Below are 26175 nucleotides of genomic sequence, written 5' to 3'. Positions count from 1 at the left end.
TTGTCATTTTTATTGAAATAATGTGCATTCAGAAGAAATATTTAAATAGTTTATTTTTGACCATGTAAAAAGTGTACAATAAAATCATAATGAATGGAAGAGATGCAATATAAATTGGTGGCTGAGGGGCTGCTGGTGTTGGACATTTTTTTACATTTGGTTTTTCACTGTACATTAACCTGTTCTTTACCAGATTGTAGATACACACTGCATACTTCAGTTAGTCATCCCTTCCCCACACCATTGTGTTTCAGGCAGCAGTCTGTCTCGGTAAGGGTCAAGGCTGTCCAATCCCTGCTGGAGACCCGGAGACAAGAGACTGCATTGATGGAATCTGGACCATCTTCTGGAAGAAGTCAGAGTAAAGCAGCATCTGTGGAGGCGGAATGGCATGGTTGAAACCCTGGTTTGGAACCATCTGTTGCAGAGTCTCAACCCAAAACCGGTCTGGACAGATGCTGGTTGACCTGCTGAGTTCCTACCTGTCAGGAAGATGACCAGATTGAGTCCCCCTGTTTAACCAAAAGAAATATGAGCAGAATTGGGTCATTTGGCCCATTGAGTCTGCTCCACCATTTCATCATGGGTTGATCTATTTCCCTGTCAGCCCCAAACTCCCGCCTTCTCCCCATATCCCTCCATGCTCTGACTAATCAAGAATTCATCAACGTCTACCTTCAATATACCCAGCTTGGCCTCTACAGCTGCTGTGGCAATGAGTGGTTTGACAGTCCTGGTGGAAGTCTGTATAATTCTGAATGAGGTTTGGGATGGGGAAGATAATTCTGGGTGAGGGTAATTCATCTTGGATTCAGATATACACATAGGAGTGTCTCCAGTTAATGCATGCTCAATCCAGGAGAAAGCTCTTTAGAGTATTGAAAACAGGAAGTTCATTACCACAGGACTATCAATAGCACAGATGTATTTGAGGTGCGTGGGCAAACCAGGCTTCTTTATCCTAACATCATCTCAGCCTTTGAGCTAGGGCTTTTCTCTTTGGAGTGAAGGAGGATGAGAAATGACGTGATAGAGGTGTACAAGGTGATAAGAGGCATTGATTGAGTGGACAGCCAGAGACTTTTTTTTCCCCAAGTTGAAAATGGAATATACCAGGGGGCATAATTTCAAGCGGATGTGAGGAAGGTGGGGGGGGGGGGGGGGAAGAGGATGTCAAAGGTAAGTTTTTACACAGAGTGGTGGGTGTGTAATGCACTGTCAGGGGTGGTGGTAAAGGCAGCTACATTTGGTTTGTTTAAGGAACTCTTTGATAGGCACACGGATATAGTATTCATGGTAAGACTTGGCAGTGTGGAGGGTCAGAGGGATCTTGGGGTCTGAGTCCATAGGACACTCAAAGCTGCTGTGTAGGTTGACTCTGGTTAAGAAAGCATACAGTGCAATGGCCTTCATCAATTGTGGGATTGAGTTTAGGAGCCGAGAGGTAATGTTACAACTATATAGGACCCTGGTCAGACTCCACTTGGAGTACTCTGCTCAGTTCTGGTTGCCTCACTATAGGAAGGATGTGAAACCATAGAAAGGGTGCAGAGGAGATTTACAAGGATGTTGCCTGGATCGGGGAGCGTGCCTTATGAGAATAGGCTGAGTGAACTTGGCCTTTGGAGTGACGGAGGATGAGAGGTGACCTGATAGAGGTGTATAAGATGATGAGAGGCATTGATCGTGTGGATAGTCAGAGGCTTTTTCCCAGGGCTGAAATGGCCAGCACAAGAAGGCACAGTTTTAAGGTGCTTGGAAGTGGGTACAGAGGAGATGTCAGGGGTAAGTTTTATTACGCAGAGAGTGGTGAGTGTGTGGAATGGGGTGATGGTGGTGGAGGTGGATATGACAGGGTCTTTTAAGAGACTCCTGGACAGGTACATGGAGCTCAGAAAAACAGAGCGCTGTGGGTAACCCTAGGTAATTTCTAAGGTAAGGACATGTTCAGCACAGCTTTGTGGGCCGAAGGGCCTGTATTGTGTTGTGGGTTTTCTATGTTTCTACGATAGACAGGTGGAGTGCTCTGTGGGAGGGAAGGGTTAGACTGATATTAGGGTAATTTAAAAGGTTGGTGTAACATTGTGGGCTGAAAAGGTGTAGTGGTTTGTACGCTTTTATAGTCATCTGGCACAGAAATGCCCATCAGCCCATCAAATCAATGCTGACCGTTGAGTGCTTGAGTAATCCCATTTGGTCAATAGCCATCCTAGCCTTGGCAATTTAACTGTTTGAACAGATATTACAATATTCCTCCACCACTCCCTAAGGCAGAGCATTGGAGTTTCCAGTCATCCTCTAGTTGAAAAGAATTCTTCCTTGTATCCAATCTAAATTTCTTGCTCCTCACCTCAACTCTACCTTTGGTTATAGACTCCTCATTTTTTTTGTGTGAGGAGTTTCCTACCATCTCTTATCTGTGTCCCTGATTTGGGGAAGACAGCCCCTCAAAAGAAAGTCACTCCATCCCAAGCACAGACCTGGTGGATCCTCTTTCACCATCTCCAGCACAATTATGTCCTTTCTCCATTGCGGCATCGGTAATATTCCACGTGTGGCTTCACCCATGTTCTGTCATTTTCCTGTCCCTGTATTCCACGCCCAGCTAATGAAGCTGTGTGGCCTACAGGCCACCATCACAAGACTATTCACTTGTGTAACATTCAGATGATATTTTGTTCTGTATGTGGGCATGAGGGGTTTGGAGGCCAAATCCAGGCAACTGGGACGAGTTTGTGTATCTCTATATAGAGATGGGCCTGTGTCCCTGCTGTGTTTCTATGCTCCTTTATTAATAGTAGCTATGCAAGAAGGCAGGGCCATGCGAGCCCGTAAGGGTCCGCAGACACCTGTTCACAGGGGCTGTGTGAGCCAGTAGAGACCACGGGGGACATGTGAGCCAGTAAAGGTCCACAGACACCCATCTGCAGGGGCCAATGTAATTATCTTTGTCCGTGGTATAAAAATGTGTTTGACCATAAGATAAAGGGACAGGTTAATCCATTCAGCCCATTGAGTTTGCTCTGCTATTCAGTCATTACTGACTTTTTTTTCCTCTTCTCTCTCAACCCCTATGTTTCTGCCTTCTCCCCATAACTCTTAACCCATGATTGGGTTTTAATGAACAGATGGTACATAAAATAGCTCCTGACAATAGACAATTAGGATTTTTTGCTTATTTAGGGAAGCAAGCGGTAGACCTTGTAGTATGCCCTTCGTCACTGCCTGTGTTGGGTCAGGCTGCATCCTAGCTCGTACAATATCAGCAGTTGCTGGCCACAACATCTACAACCCCTGAGCACTGAAATGGGTGGTGATGAAGGTAAGCGATTGAAGCATTTAGGTGGACTCTTGGACAGGCACATGAATATGCAGACAGTGGGGGGATGTGGATCTTGTGTAGGTAGAAGGGACTAGGGAGGTACTTAATTACTAGTTTAATTAGTTAACAAGTTCATAGCATGAAGTAAACCAGGAATATGGAACAGTGGTCACAAAATAGCTGCCTAGACTACTTTCCAAAATGGCTGCCATGACCACTTTCAGGATAATTGAAACAATAATGTACTTTTTTTTTTGCTTTTTCCTGGAGTAACTGCTGTGCCTTTAAAAACAAGTGATGCTAAGTCCCCCAGATAATACTTTGTACATTTTGCTTGTATTAGTGTTTAACAGAGCCTTAAGTCACTGGATCTGGATGGTAGACTAGTGGGGCAAAGTCTTGTGATCCACACTGACCCGAGGGGCTCCCATTCCCACCAAGGTCCCGTTGACATTGCACCCTCTGCTCCTCAGCAGGCGGACGGCCTCCACCCCAGCAATTGCTGTGTCCCACAGGTTGAACCCCGCCATCTTTCCAGCAAAGGAGGTGGAATGAGCGCCAGCTTGGCAGCCCACTCCCAGCCGCACGGCACCCCCGCCGGGAATGGCCCGTGCCCCTCCTGCTGGACTGTCTGCGGCCACCTTCCCATCCACGACTAACACGACGTTCCGCTGCGCCCCATCCCAAATCCCACAGTAGTGCGTCCATCTTCTGGCGTGGCCGGCCCGCACCTTCACCTCTGTGGGGCCCACTGCAAAGCACGCCTGGCCGTGGCTGAGGGACAGCTGGAAGTGGGAGCCAGACCCTCTGCTGCAGTAGGTCAGGAGGATTGTTCTTATTGTCGTGCCACTAGTTTTTGCCCAGAGGCAGGCGGTGAAGGCGAGAAGGTCGCGTCTATCCACTGGAAACGGCTTGCTCAACATCATTGCCCCCTGGCACCCTGTTGAAACAACAAGATGACAGAGAGAGAGAGAGAGAGCAGTATAACCATGGGCAGAATTGAAAATTAGGATTACAGTACTGCTTTTAAATCTGGTCATCTCAGTGCAGGAAGAATGTGGAGGCTTTGGAGAGGCTGCAGAAAAGCTTTACCGGGATGCTAACGAGAAAATTCGCAGATGCTAGAAATCCAAGGAACACACACAAAATGCTGGAGGAACTCAGCAGGCCAGGCAGCAGCTATGGAAATGAGTACAGTGGATATTTCAGGCTGAAACCCTTGGCAGTCCTGCCTGGCCTGCTGTGTTCCTCCAGCATTTCGTGTACGTTTATCAGCACGCTGCCTGATTTAGAAGGTGAGTTATGAGAAGCTGAACAAACCTGGGTGGTTTTCTCTAGAGCAAAGGAAGCTGAGGGGCGATTTGATAGCTTTATAAAATTATAACACACCAAGATAGGATAGATTCCTGGTGCATTTTTTCTAAGGATCAAAATTTTAAATTCTAGAGGGCAAGCATTTGAAATGAGAGGGTAACACACGCAAAATGCTGGAAGAACTCAGTGAGGCAGATCACTGATGGAAATGGACAGTTGACATTTTGGGCTGAGATACATCGTCAAGATTAGAAAGCTAAAATAAAAAGGCGAGGGAGGAGCTCAAGCTGGCAGGGGATGAAAATGAGAGGAGTGTTTGATGGCTCTGGGTCTGTACTTGCTGAAGTTTAGAAGAATGAGGGGGGATCTCATTGAAATCTACTGAATATTGAAAGGTCTAGATAGAGTGGACGTGGAGAGGATGTTTCCTGTAGTGAGGGAGTCTGGAACCAGCAGGCACAGCCTCAATACAATGGTGTCTCTTTAGAACAGAGATGAGGAGGAATTTCTGTACCCAGAAAGTGGTGAATCTGTGGAACTCATTGCAGAAGAGGCCAAGTCATTGTGTATGTTTAAAGCAGAGGCTGAAGGCAGGAAAATGGTGTTGAGAGGGAAAGTATATCTGACATGATCGAATGGCAGAGCTGACTCGATGGGCTAAGTGGCCTAATTCTGTTCCTATGTCCTATGGTCTTACCCAGTCACCTAACACAGCTTCTCACATCATTTCTGCCCACTTCGCTTCCAACTCTCCCCAACTGGTTTCAGCTATCACTTGCCAGCTTGTAGTCCTTTCCCTGTTCTGCCCCCTTCCTTTCCAGTCCTGATTGAGGTTCTCTATCCGAAATGTCAACTGTCCATTTTCCTTCATAGATGCTGCTTGACTTGCTGAGTTCCTCCAGCATTTTGTGTGTGTTGCTCTTGCAGAACCTGCTATGTCTAAAGTTCAAAGGAGATGTATGTGGCAAGATTTTTTTTAATATAGAGTAGTGTTTGCCTAGAATACGGATACAATAGAGGTGTTTCTGAGCCTCTTAGGCACATGAATACGGAGTATAAAGTACTTTTATTATCAAAGTACATATACTATATACAATCTTGAGATTTCTCTCCTTACAAGCAGCCACAAAACAAAGAAAGCCAATAGAACCATCTATTGCAGCATCTCCAAGTTTGCAGATGACACGAAGCTGGGCGGCAGTGTTAGCTGTGAGGAGGATGCAGGGTGACCTGGATAGGTTAGGTAAGTGGGCAAATTCATGGCAGATGCAATTTAATGTGGATAAATGTGAAGTTATCCACTTTGGTGGCAAAAATAGGAAAACAGATTATTATCTGAATGGTGGCCGATTAGGAAAAGGGGAGGTGCAACGAGACCTGGGTGTCATTGTACATCAGTCATTGAAAGTGGGCATGCAGGTACAGCAGGTGGTGAAAAAGGCGAATGGTATGCTGGCATTTATAGCAAGAGGATTCGAGTACAGGAGCAGGGAGGTACTACTGCAGTTGTACAAGGCCCTGGTGAGACCACACCAGGAGTATTGTGTGCAGTTTTGGTCCCCTAATCTGAGGAAAGACATCCTTGCCATAGAGGGAGTACAAAGAAGGTTCACCAGATTGATTCCTGGGATGGCAGGACTTTCATATGATGAAAGACTGGATGAACTAGGCTTATACTCGTTGGAATTTAGAAGATTGAGGGGGGATCTGATTGAAAATATAAAATCCTAAAGGGATTGGACAGGCTGGATGCAGGAAGATTGTTCCCGATGTTGTGGAAGTCCAGAACGAGGGGCCACAGTTTGAGGATAAAGGGGAAGCCTTTTAGGACCAAGATTAGGAAACCTTCTTCACACAGAGAGTGGTGAATCTGTGGAATTCTCTGCCACAGGAAACAGTTGAGGCCAGTTCATTGGCCATATTTAAGAGGGAGTTAGATATGGCCCTTGTGGCTACGGGGGTCAGGGGGTATGGAGGGAAGGCTGGGGCGGGGTTCTGAGTTGGATGATCAGCCATAATCATACTGAATGGCGGTGCAGGCTCGAAGTGCCGAATGGCCAACTCCTGCACCTATTTTCTATGTTTCTGTGTTTCTATGAACCTTTTAAAAAAGACCATCAAACACCCAATGTGCAGAAAAAAACAAATCATGCAAACAATAAAAGTAAGCAAATAACATTCAGAACTGAAGTTCAGGAAAGTGAGTTGACAGCCAGAAAGCCAGTCATCGCTGCTGCCGGTCCAGCAGCCTCAGCTTAGCACAGAGTAAACCTCATGAGCAGTGAGCTGAGCGCTGTTCTGTCCCTCACCTCCGACCCCAACACCCTGACCTCTTGAACCTGGCCTGGTGCTTAAAGTGGCAAACCTTTGGTGTTCTCTGCTCTTGGACCCAGGCCCCTGTCATGCAAGGACACAGACAGTTAAGCTAGTTTGCAGTCACGTATATGACCACCCCTGTATTTATAGCGTTCAGAGAAGGTTATATGGCACAGATATTAGTAGCTAACCTTTCCCTTTGATCCTCAGTGTAGTATATGCTGTTGTGTCAAAGGGGGAGCAATGCCACTTTAAGAGGCTGGGACTGTTTGTGTGACACTCCCTCAGGAACCCGTTACTTCCCCCAGTGAAAGTACATTGGCTCAACAGCTTGGGGTACAGTATTGGAGTTTGACTTCCAGTCCCAGCGACCTCTGAAAGCAGTTTGCACAGCCTCTTTACAGAGGACTCATTCAGAGTTTGGGGTTCAATCCCAGCAGCCTCTGTAAGGCGTTTGTGCGTCCTCCGGATGGAATACAGGGGTTTTCTCCGGGTGCTCCAGTTTCCCCCCAGATCCCAAAGATGTAGCAGGCAGTAGATTAATTGGCCATCGTTAATTGTCCTGTGATAGATTGTGGTTAAATCGGGTTGCTGGGTAATGCAGCTTGAAGGGCCTACTCCACACTGTATCTCCAAATAAATAAGTTCTGCAATCGCTAGCGGTTATTAGTCATAATTATATGACATTTTTCTGTGTGTGGTGGGTGGTCTGGAAAGGTTGCTGTTTAAAAATGGGCCATTCGATCCATTGATTCTATACTGGCTCAGTATTCCTATTAGTCCTATTCCCCTGGAATTTAGTCTCTCTCACCTTCCTGCCAACACTACCCCTCCCCCCCAACTCTCTTCCCACCCACCTACACCAGGGATAATTTACAGCAATGAATTGGTGATGCAGCGGGGTTGGGCTGCTGCTTCATAGCCCCAGAGACCAGTGTGCGGTCCGGACCCCTGACGCTCTGTGGTGTGTGTGTGTGGAGTTTGCATGTGCTCCCTGTGACTGTGTGGGCTTCCCTCTGGTGTTCTGGTTCCTTCCCACAACCCAACATGTGGGGGTTGGTGCATTCATTGTCTGCTGCAAATTGTCCGGACATAGTGTGTGTGTGGGTGAGGGTCAGCGTCTGGGGGTGGGAGCAGGGGGTTGGTGGGATTGCAGGGAATATAATGGGATCAGTATGAATGATCAGCATGAATTCAATGGTCTAAAGAGCCTGTCTTGAAGTTTTTGATTCCATGATTTCTAAAAGTTCCTCTAAAGTTTCCCTGTTCAGGCGGGCTCCCTGTTAAAGGGTTGGCCTGCTTTGTAGTCACTTTGTGCACTCCCCCCACCCACATAACATGATAAGGGTAGAGTTTAAAAAGATTAAGTACAGAGTGAAAGCACACAGCCATTTGACCTTCAAACACAAACACGGCTTGGTCTTTATCTCTGTCTGTGGGTTGCTCAGCCACAGCTTCACACAGAGAAGGCTTTATTCTCGAGCCTGTTCTTTCTCTCTACAAAGGCCAAACGTGTTTACAGTTTAATGTCACCTCAGGAGACTGGGAGCCCGTGACTGCTGGTATGCCACAGGGGTCAGCAGACCCTGCTGGAACGTAGATTAAGTGGTGACCTGATGAAGGGGCACAGACGGGGTGAAAGCACATAGATTTTTTTTTCACAGGGAGGTGTTGCTAAAACAGGAGGGACTTATGCTTAACATCAGAGATGAGAGGTTTAGACCGTAAGACATAGGAGCAGAATTAGGCCACTCAGCCCATTGAGTCTACTCCACCATTTACTATCCCTCTCAACCCTATTCTCCTGTCTTCTCCCCACAACCTTTGACGCACTTACTAGTCAAGAAGCTAGCAACCTCTGCTTTAAATGTACTCAGTGACTTGACCTCCACAGCCGCCTGTGGCAATGAATTCCACAGATTCACCACCCCCCGGCTAAAGAAATTCCTCCTCATTTCCATTGTAAATGGATGTGCCTCGATTCTGAGGCTGTGCCTTCTGGTCCTAGACTCCCTCGATATAGGATAAATCCTCTCCACGTCCACTCTATCTAGACCTTTCAATATACAATAGGTTTCAATAAGATCTTTCCTCATTCTTCTAAACTCCAGCAGACATTCCTGGAATACTCATGAACCTCCTCTGGGTCCTCTCCAATGCCAGTACATCCTTTCTTAGATTAGGGGCTTGAAACTGCTCACAATACTCCGTGTGGTTTTGACCAATGCTCTATAAAGCCTCAACATTACATCCTTGCTCTTATATTCGCATCCTCTCAAAATGAATGCCTTTCTTACCACTGACTCAACCTGCAAGTTAACCTTAAGGGAACCCTGCACAAGGACTCGTAAGTCCCTTTGCACCTCAGATTTTTGAATATTCTCGTTATTTAGAAATGGTCAGTGCCTTTATTCCTTCTGCCAAAGTGCACGACCATACACTTTCCGACACTGTATTCCATCTGCCACTTCTCTGCCCTTTCTCCCAGTCTCTCCAAGTCCTTCTGCAGACTCCCTGCTTCCTCAACACAACCTGCCCCTCCACCTCTTTGTATTGTCTGCAACCTGGCCACAAAGCCATCAACTCCTTCATCCGGATCGTTTGCATGTAATGTGAAAAGAAGCGGTCCCAATATTGACCCTGCTAAACACAACTAGTCACTGGCAGCCAACCAGAAAAGGCTCCCTTTATTCCCACTTTTTGCCTCCTGCCAATCAGCTGATCTTCTATCTATGCTAGTATCTTTCCTGTAATACCATGGGCTTGTTAAGCAGGCTCAAAGGCCTTCTGAAAATCCAAGTAAAGAATATTCACTGATTCTCCTTTATCTATCCTGCTTGATAATTCTTCAAAGGATTCCAACAGATTTGAGAGGCAAGATTTTCCCTCGAGGAAAACATGCTGACTCAGGCCTACTTTATCATGCTCCTCCAAGTTCTCCGAAACCTCATCCTTAACAATCAACTCCAACTATTACTACTCTTAATAGTATTCATACGTTGGACATTTGTAACACAGGGATAGTCTCTTCAGTGTTCTGAGAGCTGGCATCAACTAAATGGGCTGAATGTTCTCGTTTATTTATTTATCTATCTGCCTATTTATTTATTTAGAATAGACCCATCAGGCCCTTCAACCTGTGCTGCCCCAGCAACGCCCGACTTAATCACAGGACAATTTACAATGACCAATTAACCTACCAACCGATACGTCTTTGGTCTGTGGGAGGAAATCGGAGCAAACTCTCACACTCCACCGAGAGGACGTACAGACTCCTTACAGAGGATGCCGGGATTCAACTCTGAACTGCAACGGCGCAAGCAATAATAGTGTCACGCTACCACGGTGCTCAAATACAATAGAGAGCACAAGAGGCTCTACTGAAACACCAAGTAAGTAGCAGGAAGGGGCTACTTGTCAGCTCAGTTCGAGTTTAGTCATGTGTCCATGTACGGTGAGGTACAGACAGAAAACAAAACTCACAGCAGCATCACAGGCAGCACACAATATACATTGTACGTCCCTGATGGGAAAAGATTGCAATCAGACAAGACCATGGTAGTGAGAGAGGTGGTCCGTACTGTTCCGTACCTGAGGTAAGGTTAGGGTTGTACAGGTCAGTTCAAGGGCCCGATGGTTATAGGGAAGTAGCTGTTCCTGAACCTGGTGCTGTGGGATTCAGGCCACTGTAACTACGTAGACGAGTACAGCACAGGAACAGGCTCTTTGGTCCACAATGTTGTGCTGATCGAGCTAAAACACCCAAACACTAATCCCTCCTACCTGCACAGTGTCCATATCCCTCCATCTTCCTCACATTCATGTACCTATCCAAACGTCTCTTAAAAGCCTCTAATGTATTTGCCTCTCCCACCATACCAGGCAGCACACTCCAAACATCCACAACTCTCTGGGTAAAATACTCGCCCGTCACGTCCCCTTTGAACCTACCCCCTCTCACCTTCAATACATGCCCTCTGGTATTAGACATTTCAACCCTGGGAAACAGATACTCTCTGTCTACTCTATCTACGCCTCTCATAATCCTGTAAACCTCTATCAGATCTCCCCTAAGCCTCCACCGCTCCAAAGAAAACAACCTAAGTTTGTCCAGCCTCTCATGTTAGCACATGCCCTCTAATCCAGGCAGTGTCCTGGAAAACCTCTTCTGCACCCTCTCCAAAACCTCAACACCCCTCCTATAGTGGGGCGATCAGAACTGTGTGCAAAATTCCAGATGTGGCCTAACCAGAGTTTTATAAAGTTGCAACACAACCTCTTGATTTTTGAGCGCAATGCCTCAACTAATGAAAGCAAGCGTTCCATAAATCTTAACCACCTCATCGACCTGTGTAGCCACTCTCAAGGAGCTAGCCTGACGGTATAACTGGCAACAATAGATGCCACCTTCCTGAGGGACCGTCTCTTGTAGAATCCCCTCTTACCTTCCCTGAATTCTGGTCTGATCATTCCCAGGACTTCATTCTCCTCTCTGTGCCTGTTCCAAATTATCCTCCATTCCCTGACCTACAGTGCTGTGCAAAAGTCTTAGGCACATCTATATAGCCGGGGTGCCTAAGACTTCTGTACAATACTGTATTTGTCAATGTGGAGCAGGGAGCCAGTTTGTAAATCTGACAGGAGCAAAGGATGCTGAGAATGGCGAGGGTGCAGTGCCACGGGAGGGGTGTGGGACAGGTGGCAGAGGAGTGCCACGGGCAGGAGGTGGTGAGGGTGCAGACACATCCAACCCTGAGGTACCAGGCCAGGTCATTTGATTCCAAACAATTGGTTTATTGATCATTACAGAATGTCTCTCCGGTGCTTCCTGCTCCCTCCCCTCTCCCTCCCCCTTTCTCAACCATGATCCCCCTCTCCCTGTCCCCTTCCCACTCTCAGTCCACGATAGAGACCCATATCCGAATCAGGTTTATCATCACTCACATCTGTCATGAAACTTGATTTTTTTTGGGCAGCAGTACAGTGCAATAAATGAAATTACTACAGTACTGTGCAAAAGTCTTAGGCACCCTAACTATACACACACACACACACACACACACACACACACACATACACATATATATATATATATATACACACTCTAAGAGTTTTGCACAGTACTGTACCTCCTCTCCCAGTCCCTCTGGTGATCTTGCTGCCTCATTTCCCCCCCTTATCTCCAGTAGTGGGAAGGAGATAATGATTCTGTATCAGATGTGAGCAACAGGCCGGTTCTCAGCAGGAAGCTTTGAAGTTTAATGAATGTCCAGTCTCCAGCAAGTCACAGAGTTCTATGCAGGAGGGTAATGTACAGTGGGGCCGGGATGTATTTAGCAGGCAGTCTCCTCCAGCACATCAAAGGCTGTATATTTACTTTGCTGTTTGTTACAGTGCCTTAAGAACATCTGGTTTCCATTATGGCAAGGCTTTGCTGGTGTGAGTGTTAACAGCCAAGAAAAACAAGGCTCCCTCTCAGCAGTCACATACCTCTTCTCACCAGCAGCTCCACTGCATGGGGGCGGGGGGGGGGGGTGGGGGGGGGGGAGTCATAAATAAAGTTAGACTTTGGCAAAAGCCAAATTAATTGAGGGCAGAGTGAGGGATTGGGCTCCGAAGGGAGGGAGATCTCATCGGCAAGTCTCTTAGAGCAGTGTGTCGGAGATATCGAGAAGCTCCCAATGAACTTCCATCTGCCTAGCACCTTCACCACACTTGGAACAACAAAGCTGTGATGTGGGAAACGACACGTGTGATTTGGTGAGAGTCAGATCCCATGAGCATCAAGGTGGCAAGGTCCGGGAGGCTATTCAGCCCATCACAGTCAGCAGAGAAACCCTTTTGGCTCTATACCCCTTTCAGTACCCTGTTTCATCATCAACTTTGTGTCACCCACAGATTCTACCTCTCACACACATGAGGATGGGGGAGGGATGGGACAGAACAACACACAGAAAATGCTGGACGAACTCAACAGGTCAGGCAGCATCTACAGAAATTAATAAACAGTTGATGTTTTGAGCTGAAACCCTTCAGCAGAATTGGAAAGGAAGGGAGAAGAAGCCAGAATAAAAAGGTGGGAGGAGGTGAAGGTGACTGGTGAAGCCAGGTGGGTGGAAAAGGTAAAGGGCTGGAGAGGAAAGAATCTGATAAGAGAGGGGAGTGGACCATAGCAGAAAGGGAAGGAGGATGTGACCCAGGGGGAGGTGATAGGTGAGAAGGGGTATGAAGTCTGAATGAGGAATAGATAGAATAGTACAGCACAGTACAGGCCCTTCGGCCCATAATGTTGTGCCGATCCTCAAACCCTGCCTCCCATATAACCCCCCACCTTAAATTCCTCCATATACCTGTCTAGTAGTCTCTTAAACTTCACTAGTGTATCTGCCTCCACCACTGACTCAGGCAGTACATTCCACGCACCAATCACTCTCTGAGTAAAAAAACTTCCTCTAATATCCACCTTGAATTTCCCACCCCTTACTTTAAAGCCATGTCCTACCCCCCTCTCCCATGAATAGAAGAAGAGAAGAGGGGGAATGTGTTCACTGGAAGGAGAAATCGATATTCATGCCATCAGGTTGGAGGCTACCCAGACAGAATATAAGGTGTTGCTCCTCCAATCTGAGGGCGGCTACATCTTGGAACAAGAGGAGGCCATGGACTGACATGTCAGCACGGTCGTGTGAAGCTCATAGGGTAAGCAGCCAACATGACAATAACGAATCCAACAGTAGGTACAGCGACCAGTGTCACACAGCCGAATGGTGCAGACGCTGCCGTGCGGTCGGAGGTGGTACAAACAGGAATGCTGAAGTGACGATAACGGAGAGAGGTGGAATTAGAGTCCGAGAACGTGACCACACCACCGGGAAGGGAACGTGAGACAGGTGACCGGTTTGAGGGTCTGACAGCAGTGGGGATGAAACTGTTCTTGAACTCGGTCATCCAGGCTTTCAAGCTCCTGTTTCTTCTCTCAGAAGAGAGAAAGGGAGTGGCCTGGGTGGGCAACCCTGACGATCCTGCTAGCTCTTCCTGAAGCCCTGAAGCTGTGGTGCACTGGATGGAAGGAAGTGAGGACAGAAGGGGCAGCGAGAGGTTGGGTGAGACTACAACTAGAGGTCACAGGTTAAGGGCAAAAGGTGAAAAGTTTAACAAGAACGTAAGGGGAAACTTCTTCACTCAGAGGGTGGTGAGAGGGTGGAGCAAGCTGCCAGCAGAAATAGTGCAGGCGAACTTGATTTTAACTTTGAAGAGAAGTTTACCTGGACGGCAGGGGTATGGAGGACTACGGTCCTGGTGCAGGTAAGTGTGACTAGGAGTTTAAATGGTTCAGCATGGACTAGATGGGCCGGAGCGACCGTTTCTATGGTGTACTTTTGTATGACTCTATGACTAACTGAGAAAATAGTGCGGGTCTGAGCTGCAATGGGCAAACAGGCAGAGTTTGGGGTGGCTGGTGGGGTGAGATGAAGACATGGGGCAACTGAGACTGGAGGTGGCCAGACCGTGGTGGTCTTGAAGACCCAAGGAAGACAAGCAAGGCTTGGCTGTCTGGTTTGGTGACAGGGACGTGTCAGGAAAGCTTGTGACTCTGAGCAACATTTGATGGTGGTGGAGATTCAATTAACTCCTGGTGACTGGATCCAGGAAAATTCCACCAGACAGCCCCTGCTCTCAGTGTCTTGGGAACAATCGACGTCACATGGAGCCAACGAGCAGACAGATTGTGGGGGGAGATCCAGATGCGCTCTCCAAGTCTCAGCACTACAAAACCATCAACAACTTGGAGTCTTCATCTTTAACCAAACACTGGAGCCTGTGCAGGGTTCGGAGAAAGGGGGAGAGAGAGGAGAGTTGTTGCCAAAATCCCCTCGCTGCTGAGTCCATCAAGATTGTAACAAATGGACAATGATCAACTTGAGGGCCCAGAGAGGTTGGAAGAGGGATAGTGAGGGGCGCCCAAGCTGTGGGAAAGTGTGAATTCGGCTGGGAAAGTTTTCCAGTGAATCTGTTAATCTGGGGAGGCAGGACAGGGAGGAGAAGGTCAGGGAAGCACAGAGGGATGAGGAAAGATTTCAAGTCCCTGAACAGAATATTCTGAAACTACAGAGAGTGGAGTTTGATATTGACTTCTGGTGTTGTGTGAGTGTGCATGTGTCTGCAAATATATCTGTATGTGTGTGTGTGTGTGTGTGTGTGTGTTTAGTGGGATCTGCCCCTCTCTTTTCACCCCTCTCTCTGTCACAGTACACCCACAGAGTTCTGACAGAGACCCTTCACCTGAAACTGCTCTGTCCACAGACGCCATCTGACCTGTGAACATTCCTGGTGTTTCCCATCCCTAGATTCCCGTTGGGAACCCTGCCTACTTCTGTCTGGAAGCCCAGAACTTCAGGACAAGAAGAGTGCAAACGAGGCTAGCCCAGGGACAGGCGGCTCATGTACAAAAACTTTTGCTCAGTCCGCAACTTGCAGGATATCCCGGCGGATAATCACTTTAATTCTTATCCCCTTCTCCATTCCGACATGGCAGTCCACAGCCTCCTCTTCTGCCACGATGAGGCCACTCTCAGGTTGGAGGAGCAACACCTCATATTCGATCTAGTTAGCCTCCGATCTGATGATCAATTTCTCAAACTTCCAGTAACTCCTTCCCCATCCCACTTCTCTCTTTTTCAATTCCCTGTTCCCTCCTACCCCTTCTCAGGTCCCCTGGGTCCTCTCCACCTTCCCTTTCTCCCGTAGTCCACTCTCTTCCCCTTTCACATTCCTTCTTCTTCATCCCTTTGCCTTTTCCACCTATCTCCTCCCAGCTTCTATTTCATGCCCCCTTACTTCCTCCTCACCTGGCTTCACCTATCACGCTCTAGCCTGTGCTCCTTCCCCCACAACCCCCACTTTCTTATGCCGGTTTCTTCCCCCTTCCTTTTCAGTCCCGATGAAGGGTCTCCGCCCAAAACATCGACCGCTGGTTCCTCTCCATGGATGCTGCCTGGCCTGCTGAGTCCCTCCAGCATTGTGTGGGTGTTGCTCTGGATCTACGGAGTCTCCTGTGCCTGTGATTTGCACCTCCAGTAAATCATGTATGGATCCCCTGAATCTGGTTTGCAAGCCAAATCCCCAATGACATTGGCTTGGCTGCAAGACCGTCACAACACTGGAATCTGTGGGAAGCGTGAATGTGTTCAGGAATACATTACAACACTCGGTGTCCCTGATGGCCTTTTATTTCTCTGGAAACCTCCTAGACTGCTTCTTGGATCCACAGTTTCTGAGCTGTACACTTTCCCACATTGACCCTCTCCTCCTCTCTCGCCAGCCCTCCTTGTCAGGGTGACAGTTAATAGTGTGAAGCCGGGCTCGCTGGCAGTGTGTTAGAATTGGTAACTGGTTTACCATCGTCACCTGTACAGTAAAAGGCTTTGTTTGAATGTCATCCGGACAGTTCCATTCCACACAGAAATACGCCGAGGTTAGCAGAACGCAGAATAAAGTGTTACAGTTACCCAGAAAGTGCAGTGCAGGCAGACAAGGGCAGCGAGGTAGATCAGGAGATCGAGAATCCCTCGTTTAGGTCTGTTCGAGAGTCTGAGAACAGCAGGTTAGACACTGTCAGTCTTCCCATTACCGATAACCTTGGCACATCTCCTTGTATGTGATCGCTGGACCTGCGGGGAACTGGCCCATGCACAACGGACGGCGCCACAGGCCAGGCGAGACAGAGCGGAGGGAGGGGTGGAGGCGGATACAACACAGACTGCAGCCGGCCCCTGATCTCGCTGGTTCAGGATGGAGATTCCAGGCCGGCTGTGAGTAATCCATCACCGCGGTAGAAGCTAGCTTTTGGTTGCACTTCTTAACAGTTCTCGCTACAATGTACAGAGAGGGAGACGGCAAATGTGAAAGTTAGAGCGGGCTGTTTTTGCTGGAGCGACGGAGGCTGAGGGCAGATCTGATACAGGTTTATAAGAATATGAGAGGTGTAGATAGAGTAGACAGACAGTAATGTTATCCCGAGGTTGAAATATTAAAGACTAGAGGGCATGCAATGAAGGCGATAGGAGATGTGCTGGGTCAGTATTGTTACACAGAGTGGTGAGTTATGCAGAGTGGAATGTGTTGCCAGGAGTGCTGGTGAAGGCAGAATGATGGAGGTGTTTAAAGAAGCTCTTAGGCACATCAATCACAAACTTCCTTAGAGGTTAGTGAAGATTCAGTATACACTCTAAAACTTTGGCAGCTGTTCTATGTTCGGTGACTGGCATACAAGATTCCCGGTCCAGTGTGTGGTGGAGAGCATATTGACAAATTGCTTCACAGCCTGCAAGTCTGCCCTTGAACAGAAAACTCTACAGAAAGTAGTGGTTATGGCCCAGTCCGTCACGGGTGAATCCCTCCCCACCGCTGAGCACATCTACACACAGCGCTGTCCCAGGGAAGCTGCATCCGCCAGGGACCCCCACCATCCAGGCCACGCTCTCATCCACTGCTGCCATCAGGAAGAAGGAACAGGAGCCTCAGGACTCAAACCGCCAGGTTCAGGAACAGTTACTACCCCCTCAACCATCAGGCTCTTGAACCAAAGGGGATAACCTCACTCAACTTCACCTGCTCCATCACTGAAATATTCTCACAACCTATGGACTCACTTTCTAGGATATTTCCTCTCACGTTCTTGATATTTTTTGCTTACTTATTACTATTATTATGATTATACATTAGCCCAGTTTGTTGCCTTTTGCACACTGGTTGTTTGTTCATCTTGTTCTGTGTGAGTTTCATTGATTCTATTATATTTCTCAGTATCTATTGCAAGAAAAGTGAATCTCGGGGTTGTATATGGTGACATGTTCTGCATGTCCTTTGATAACAAAATTTACTAGCCTTCTCAGCATCCAGGACATCTTCAAGGAGCGATGCCTCAAAAAGGCGGCATCCATCATTAAGGACCCCATCACCCAGGACATGCCCTCTTCTCATTGCTACCATCAGGGAGGAGGTACAGGAGCCTGAAGACACACACTCAGTGATTCAGGAACAGTTACTTCCTCTCTGCCATCTGATTTCTGAATGGACATCGAACTAATGAACCTCACTACTTCATTACATTTGCATTAATACTTTATATATACTTCTTATTGTAATTTATAGTTTTTTTATGTACTGCTGCCTCAAAACAACACATTTCACGACATATTTCAGTGATATTAAGCGTGATTCCGATTCGTGTGCGGGCAGAAGGGATTAGGTATCATTAGTTTAATGAGTCTAACATTGCGGGCCGAAGGGCCTGTATCTGTGTGGTCAGCTGTTCTCTGTTCGGTGACTGGCATACAAGATTCCCGGTTCAGTGTGTGAGCAGGCTGGGATCTGCCTATGGGATTCAATAATGAGCATCTCTCTTCTGCCTGTTCTGCCACTGGGGCTGAGGGCAGCAATGAAGGTCCTTCATCTCTGGTGGTGTTCAGAGCTCCCTTCATTGTGCCAGGAGCTCGGTTTTCACCACTGTCAGTCACGCAAGTTTCAGGTGGAGACTCAGGAATACTGTCACACTCTTCATTGGTTCTTCATTCCTGTTTCTGTAACAGTTTTGTTTTACTAGTCAGGGTTGTTAGTCCTGAACTGAACCCCTGAACCTGGAGGACCAGTGAACCACTCCTGGTTTGGCTTCTACCCTTTGACCTGGGTGACCCTGCCAAGAGTCAAAGCATAAAGCCCTGACTGCAGCCAACATAGATCTCCAGGTCACTGAGGCACGCAAGCCCCCAAACCCTACGACAAGGTTGTGGTCCTTTTGCGGGACAACAATCATTAACAGGCACATGGGACTGGGGTAGATGGGCATCTTGGTTGGCATGGATGACTCCAGCATCAAAGCCATTCATCTCATCTAGTCATCACAGCCCATCACAGGCACAGTCCTCCCCTCTACCGATAGCATCTATAGGAGACTGCGCCGAAGATGCCCGCCATCCTGGTCCTGCCCTTCCCAGGGCTCAGTACTTGCTCTTCACTTTCTACATTATAATTTGACAATTTGAATTTAAATGCAGAGGGAATGATTTTTTTAAAAAACTAGCCAATGACATAAGATCCTGCGGTTGATAATGAAGAGGAAAGCTGTTCGCTGTAGTAAACTTGAGGTGGTCAGGTCATTGGGATGGTGAATTGGCTAATAGGGTTTGATTATAGCAAGGTAACCTAGTCAGAGAGGTGGAAAGCGGTGAGGGAATGGGAGGGTATAGAGAGGTGCAGAGAAACAGTGGGGGTGAATGCCCACAGATCATTGATTCCTTTGGTAAAATAGCTTGCGTACAGGCCCTTTGGCCGGAGTCGTCCATGCCAACCAAGATGCCCATGTGCCCACATTTTGCCCATCTCCCTCTGAACCTATCCAAGCCAAACACCTTTTAAATGTATTTATTGTGCCTGCATCAGCCACTTGGCTCCATAACAACGCAAGTTAAATTGAACCTTTGAGATTCAACACCGAATCCAACAATCTCAGATAACCTGCCTTTCTGTTTGTGATAGATCTAGCCAGTGTTTCCCACCTGCAGCATTGACTCTCCCTCAAACATTGCGTGACCTGCTGAGTGTTTCCAGACCTTCCCATTTTCACATGGGATTCCGGTGGTGCTTTTATTCTGTTCTCTTTCCGTAACTGGCCTCGGCGTGTTCTTACCTGCGGGAAGATCTTTGGCTGGGGTCTTCGTAGCAATCTGAGGTTTTGGGGCCCTCGGGCTTGGACAGCCTTCCTCAGGACCTGGGGGCGACGCTGGGGACCCCGCCCTCTCCAACCTGCCCTCCACTGCCCTCAGCCTGAGGTCCAGGCCCTGCACCTGTCTCAGCCATTGGCGCCTCAGCTCCGCCTCCTGGCGGACCTCTGCCTGCAGTGCCCCCACCAGGCCTGGCAAATTCTCCTTTACCGACGACAGCAGCATGTTCTGCCGCATCTGGGAGTCCTCCAGCATCACAAAGACCTTGTCCCAGCGAGACAGTTCCTGGTCGCAAGGGCACGTCGTCCCTGGGAGAGAGAGACACGCAAAGTCAAAGAGGGGTTTATTGTCAAGTGCACAATACTTGTATACCAAAATCCAATGATAAATGTATTTGTAGGTTCACAAACACAGAGCAACTGATAAGACCATAAGAGCAGAATTAGGCCATTTCATAATGGCTGATCTTTCTCCCTGTCAGCCTCAGTCTTCTGCCTTCTCCTTGTATCCCTACATGCCCTGACCAACCACGAATCTATCAACCTCTGCCTTAAGTATACCCAATGACTGGGCCTCCACAGCTGCCTGTGACAACAGATTCCACAGATTCACCACTCTCTGGCCAGAGAAATTCCTCCTCATCTCCATTCTAAACGGACCACTCTATTCTGAGTCTGTCCCCTCTGGTCCTAGACTCCCCCACCATAGGAAACATCTTCTTCACAACCATGCAGTCACAAGGAAAACATTAACAATACACATTTTCTACAAGAAAAAATACAATGAGAACAGAAACTCAAAGTAAATTGTAGTACAAAGTGGCCATAATGTTGCTAATCATAAGCACAAGGGATTCTGCAGATGCTGGAAATCCAGAGTAACGAACACACAATGCTGGAGGAACTCAGCAGGTCAGGCAGCATCTATGGAAAGGAATAAGCAGTCGATGTTTCGGGCCACAACGCTTCATCAGGACTGGAAAGAAAGCAAGAAGAAGCCAGAACAAGAAGGCGGGTGGGGAGGAAGGAGAACAAGCTAACAGGTGACAGGTGAAGCCAGGTGAGAGTGTGGCTGTTGGAGGGGGTTAAGGGGAGAAGCTTGGAGGCAATATACTGAGCTAGTAATGAGGGCTGTGTAGGAAGGTTCACCGTTGAAAGTATCACAGCTACATCACAGTCTGGTAGGCCGGTTTGAATGTGCTGGAACATAAGGAGCTACGGACAGTAGAGGTCTTAGCCCAATACACCTCTGGTTCATCACTCCCCACCATTGGTCACATCCACAGGAAGCACTGCCTCAAGAAGGCAAATCTCTCATCAAAGGTCCCCATCACCTGGCTCATGCCATCTTTGTGCCACGCGCCACTGTGGGTAGAAACAGAATGATCTGGCAGATTAATGAGTGGCTGAGGAGTTGGTTCTTGAATCATTGGTATCTCTTCTGGTGGAGGTATGACCTATTCAAAAGTGATGGGTTATACCTGAACCCCAGGAGGACCAATATTCTCACGGGCTGTTGGGGAGGGCTTAAGCTAATTTGGCAAGGGAGTGGGAACCAGATTGATGGGACTCAGGAGAGGACAGATGGTAAAAAAGCAAAGATAGCGTGCAGTCAGACTGTCAGGAAGGACAGGCAGATGATAGAACAAAATTGCAGCCAACAAGGTGCGTATCAGTGAATTAGGGATGCAGAATCAAAAAGGGTAGCAAATACAATACTCAAAGTGTTACATCTCAATGCACAGAGTATAAGAAATAAGGTGGATGATCTTGTTGCACTATTACAGATTGTCAGGTATGATATTGTGACTATCACTGAATCGTGGATGGTTGTAGTTGGGAGCTGAATGTCCAAGGTTACACATTGTAAAGGAGGGTTTGGAAGATAGACAGAGGGGTGGTGTGGCACTACTGGTAAGGAATGGCATCAGAATCAGTAGAAAGATGTGTCATAGGTTTGGAAGATGTTGCAACCTTGTGGGTTGAGTTAAGAAACTGCAAGGGTAAAGGGACCCTGATGGCAGTTATATACAGGCCTGCCAATGGTGGTTAGGAGGTGGACCACAGATTACAATGGGAAATGGAAAAGGTATGTCAAAAGGGCAATGTTATGATAGTCATGGGAGATTTCAACATGCAGGTCAATTTGAAAAATCAGGTTTGAAATGGATCTCAAGAGATTGAGTTTGTTGAATGCCTACGAGATGGCTTTTAGAGCAGCTTATCATTGAGCCTCCGAGGGAATCAGCTATACTGGATTCAGTTTATGTTTCGGTAAAGAAACCCTTAGGAGACTGTGATCACAATATGACTGACATCAACTTGAAGTTTGATAGGAAGAAAGTAAAGTCTGATGTAGCAGTATTTCAGTGGAGTAAAGGAAACAACAGTGGTATGAGAGAGGAGTTGGCCAAAGTAAATTGGATGGAGATGCTGGCAGGGATGACAGCAGAGCAATAGTTGCTTGAGTTTCTGGGAAAAGTGAGGAAGGTACAGGACAGGTACATTCTAAAAATGAAGAAATACTCAAATGGCAAAATAGTACAACTGTGGCTGACAAGGGAAGACAAAGCTAATGTAAAAGTAAAACAGAGCATACAACAAAGTAAAAATTAGCTGGAAGACAGAGGATTGAGAAGCTTTTAAAAACCTATAGCAAGCAACTAAAAGAATCATGGGGGGGAGATGTAATATGAAAGCAAGCTAACAAACTATATGAAAGTGGATAGTAAAAGCTTTTTGAAGTATGTAAAAAATAAAAGAGAGATGAGAGTGGCCATAGGACCAGTGGAAAATGAGGTGGAGAAATAATAATTGGGGCCAAGGAGATGGCTGCTGAACTAATTGAGTATTCTGCATCAGTTTTCACTGTGGAAGACACTAGCAGTGTGGCAGATGTTGAAGGATGTGAGGGGAGAGGAGTGGGTGCAGTTACTATTACAAGGGAGAAGATGTTCAAAAGCTGAGAGACCTAAGGGTGAATAAGTCACCCTGACCAGATGAACTGCACCCTAGTGTTCTGAAAGAGTTAGTGGTAGAGATTGTGGAGGGATTAGTAACGATCTTTCAAGAATCATTGGACTCCGGCATGGTGCCGGAGAACTGGAAAATTGCAAATGTCACTCCACTCTTTAAGAAAGGAGGAAGGCAGCAGAAAGGAAATTATAGACTCATTAGCCTGACCTCAGTGGTTGGGGAGGATGTTGGAGTCAATGGTTAAGGTTGAGATTATGGAGTATTTGGTGACATAGAACAAGATAAGGCAAAGTCACCACGGTTTCCTTAAGGGAAAATCTTGCCTGACGAACCTGTTGGAATTCTTTGAGGAGATTACAAGTAGGATAGATAAAGGGGATGCAGTGGATGTTGTATATTTGGAATTTCAAAAGGCCTTTGACAAGGTGCCACACATGAGGCTATTTACCAAGGTAAGAGCCCATGGCAATACAGGAAAGTTACTAGAATGGTTAGAGCATTGGCTGATTGATAGGAGGCAGCGAGTGGGAATAAAAGAATCCTTTTCTGGTTGCCAGTGACTAGTGGCTCAGGGATTGGTGATGGGACCACTTCTTTTTATGCTGTTTATCAATGATTTATTGCCAGCTGGTGGCGTAGTGGCATCAGCGCTGGACTTCGGAGCGAAGGTTCCCGAGTTCGAATCCAGCTGGCTCCCTTGCACGCTTTCCATCCATGTTGGGTTGAGCGTTGAGCTAGCAACTCCGCCTCATAAAAACAAGAAAGCCTGCTAAAAAAACACCGTCATGACAGCGTCCCGATGACTCCACCCGGAGTTAAGGGCTTTAAAAAAAAATTCAATGATTTATATGATGGAATAGATGGTTTTGTTGTCAAGTTTGAAGAATGATGGAGGGCAGGTAGTGTTGAGGAAACAGGTAGACTGCAGAAGGACTTAGATAGATTAGGAGAATGGGCAAGAGAGTAGGAAATGAAACAAATGTTGGAAAATGCATGGTCATGCACTTTGGTAGTAGAAATAAATGTGCAGACTATTTTCTAAACAATGAGAAAATCCAAACACCTGAGATGCAAAAGGATTTGGGATTCTTTGTGCAGAGCACCATAAAGGTTAATTTGCAGGTTGAGTTGGTGATGAGGAAGGCAAATACAATTTCAGCATTCATTTCAAGAGGTCGAGAATACAAGAGCAGGGATGTGATGCTGAGGCTTTATAAGGCACTGGTGAGGCCTCACCTTGAATATTGTGAACAGTTTTGGGCTCCTCACCTAAGAAAAGATGTGCTGGCATTGGAGAGGGTTCAGAGGAGGTTCACAAGGATGATTCCAGGAATAAAAGGGTTATCATACAAGGAAAATTTGATAGCTCTGCATCTGTACTCGCTGGAATTTAGAAGGATCGGGGGGATCTCATTGAAACCTTTTAAATATTGAAAGGCTTAGACAGGACAGATGTGAAAAAGATGTTTGCCATAGTGAGGGAGTCTAGGACAAGAGGGCACAACTTCAGGATAGAGGGTGTCCATTTAAAACAGAGAAGAGGAGAAATTTCTTTAGCCAAGGGAGTAATGAATTGTGGAATTTATTACCACAGGCAGCTATGGAGGCCAGGTTGTTGGCTGTATTTAAGGCAGAGCTTGATAGGTTATTGATTGGACACGGCATCAAAGGTTACGTGGAGAAGGTCGGGGAGTGGGGCTGTGGAGGGGAGAAAAGGATCAGCCGTGATTGAATGGCAGAGCAGATCCGATGGGCCAAATGGCCTAATTCTGCTCCCCTGTCTTATGGTCTATCTTTTCACAGCTACCATCGGGCAGGAAGTACAGAAGCCTGAATTCCCACACCACCAGTTTTAGGAACAGCTATTTCCCTTCAACCATTCGGTTCCTGAACCAGCCTGCATGGCCCTAATTAGTACCTCGGTTTAGCAACACTGTGACCACTTTGGCCAATGTACTGCCCCTTCAACCATTCAGTGCCAAGTCCCCTCGGTCCATCGAATCCACATCGATCATCAACAACAAAATCATATAAATCCCATTTCCATCTCCCCACATTCCCACCGGCTTCCTCCATATTCCACCCACCACTCACACATGGGGGGGGTGGGGGGTGCAATTTACAGCGGCTGGTTAACCCCGCAAGTTGTTGAGATGTGGGATGTGGGAAGAAATTGAGCACTCGGGGGAAACATGTGATTAAACCTGCTTCTTTGGGGCTGGGAGGCACGGCTATAGACAGCCTGTGCCATGGGTGATCATGGTCTTTCCATGGCCATAATCGCTCTTGGCAAATTTTTCTACAGAAGTGGTTTGCCATTGCCTTCTCCTGGGCAGTGTCTTTACAAGACGGGTGAGCCCAGCCATTATCAATACTCTTCAGAGATTGTCTGCCTGGCATCAGTGGTCACATAACCAGGACTTGTGCTTGTACGACCATCCACCACCTGGTCCCATGACTTCACATGACCCTGATCAGTGGGTGGGGGATAATCAGGTGCTACACCTTGCCCAAGGGTGATCTGCGGCTAGCAGAGGGAAGGAGAGCCTTACATCTCCTCTGGTGGAGACGCATCTGCACCCCACCATGGTGTCTACCCCTAGCTACCCCTCCTGCAGCGCGAAACCCCTGGAATCACTTCAGCCCGAGATGTTGACCCTTTGTTCCTGCTGCCTGAGCCGCTGATTTTCCCAGTGTTTTGTGTGTGTTCCCCAGGACAGGCTCCCCCAGTGATGAGAGGTGTGAATTATGGGGACATTTAAACACCAATCTGGTTATAGGAGCATTTTAACAATGACTGTGACGGAGAGAGTCCCCATCCACACCCATTACAAACTTTGTTCTCCAGTTTCTCAGCTGACAGGGATAGACTTGCATTCGGATCGATGACGGGCCGGAGATTGGGCTGCGACTCCTACCAATTAACCCCTTCAGTTCCGAATGGGGGCATAATCCTGATGGTGCAGACGGCGGACTGCGTGGGGGTTTTGGGAGCTGGTCACCCCTGCCGAGGAAGGTCGTCAGCCTCAGCTGCCTGTAGCGCTGGGAGCCACTGTGTCTCTGCCCTCGAGTGTCTGAACTTTCCAACGTCCCGAGACAACTGGCCCCAAACTCGTCTCCTTCCCCCTCCTAGTTCCGATCCCACACCCAGCTCATATCAGTCCCAAGAACCACCGCCTTGCTCACCAAGACTGAACCTGACTCCCCATCCACTTTGCCACCCACCCCCATTTTCCCCTTGATTCCACAAGAGGAGAGTCAGTGCACCCAGTCCCTCACCCAACGACCTGTGACCACCAGAGTAAGGAATCAGGCCATTTTGACCCTTACCCCTTCCAACACCCAGTGAGTGAGGAGAGCATGGTCCTTACCTTCCCCATCGTCATAGCCTTCTACCGAGTAATACTCGGGGTAACCCGTGCCAACGCAGAGAGAGAAGGAAAGCAGGAGGACGAATCGGACAAGCATTGCAAACTGGCTTCCTCTGGCTGAAGGGATAAAGGAAGAGGGCGCCTCTCCTGTGACG

General features: G+C 47.5%; 1 protein-coding gene across 1 annotated transcript; it reads right to left on the bottom strand.

The window, feature by feature from the left end:
• Window positions 1-26175, bottom strand: LOC140197796 (pentraxin-related protein PTX3-like). Its single transcript, XM_072258252.1, has 3 exons — window positions 26021-26175; window positions 19641-19982; window positions 1-4262 (listed from the first exon to the last, which is right to left on the bottom strand). The coding sequence occupies exons 1-3, from the start codon at window positions 26115-26117 to the stop codon at window positions 3706-3708; spliced, it is 996 nt and encodes a 331-aa protein (XP_072114353.1). The 5' UTR covers window positions 26118-26175; the 3' UTR covers window positions 1-3705.

This window comes from Mobula birostris, chromosome 5, assembly GCF_030028105.1.
Source record: "Mobula birostris isolate sMobBir1 chromosome 5, sMobBir1.hap1, whole genome shotgun sequence".
NCBI lineage: Eukaryota > Metazoa > Chordata > Chondrichthyes > Myliobatiformes > Myliobatidae > Mobula > Mobula birostris.
Note: the sequence above shows the minus strand (reverse complement) of the source record. Positions and strands in the feature narration are given on the sequence as shown.

Excerpts from the sequence above, each read along its gene's own strand:
- LOC140197796 (XM_072258252.1), bottom strand. The coding sequence starts at position 26,117 with ATGCTTGTCCGATTCGTCCTCCTGCTTTCCTTCTCTCTCTGCGTTGGC. Across the intron at positions 19,983-26,020 it reads AGGCTATGACGATGGGGAAG|GGACGACGTGCCCTTGCGAC; the intron begins GTAAGGACCATG and ends TCTCTCTCCCAG. Across the intron at positions 4,263-19,640 it reads AGCCAAAGATCTTCCCGCAG|GGTGCCAGGGGGCAATGATG; the intron begins GTAAGAACACGC and ends TTGTTTCAACAG.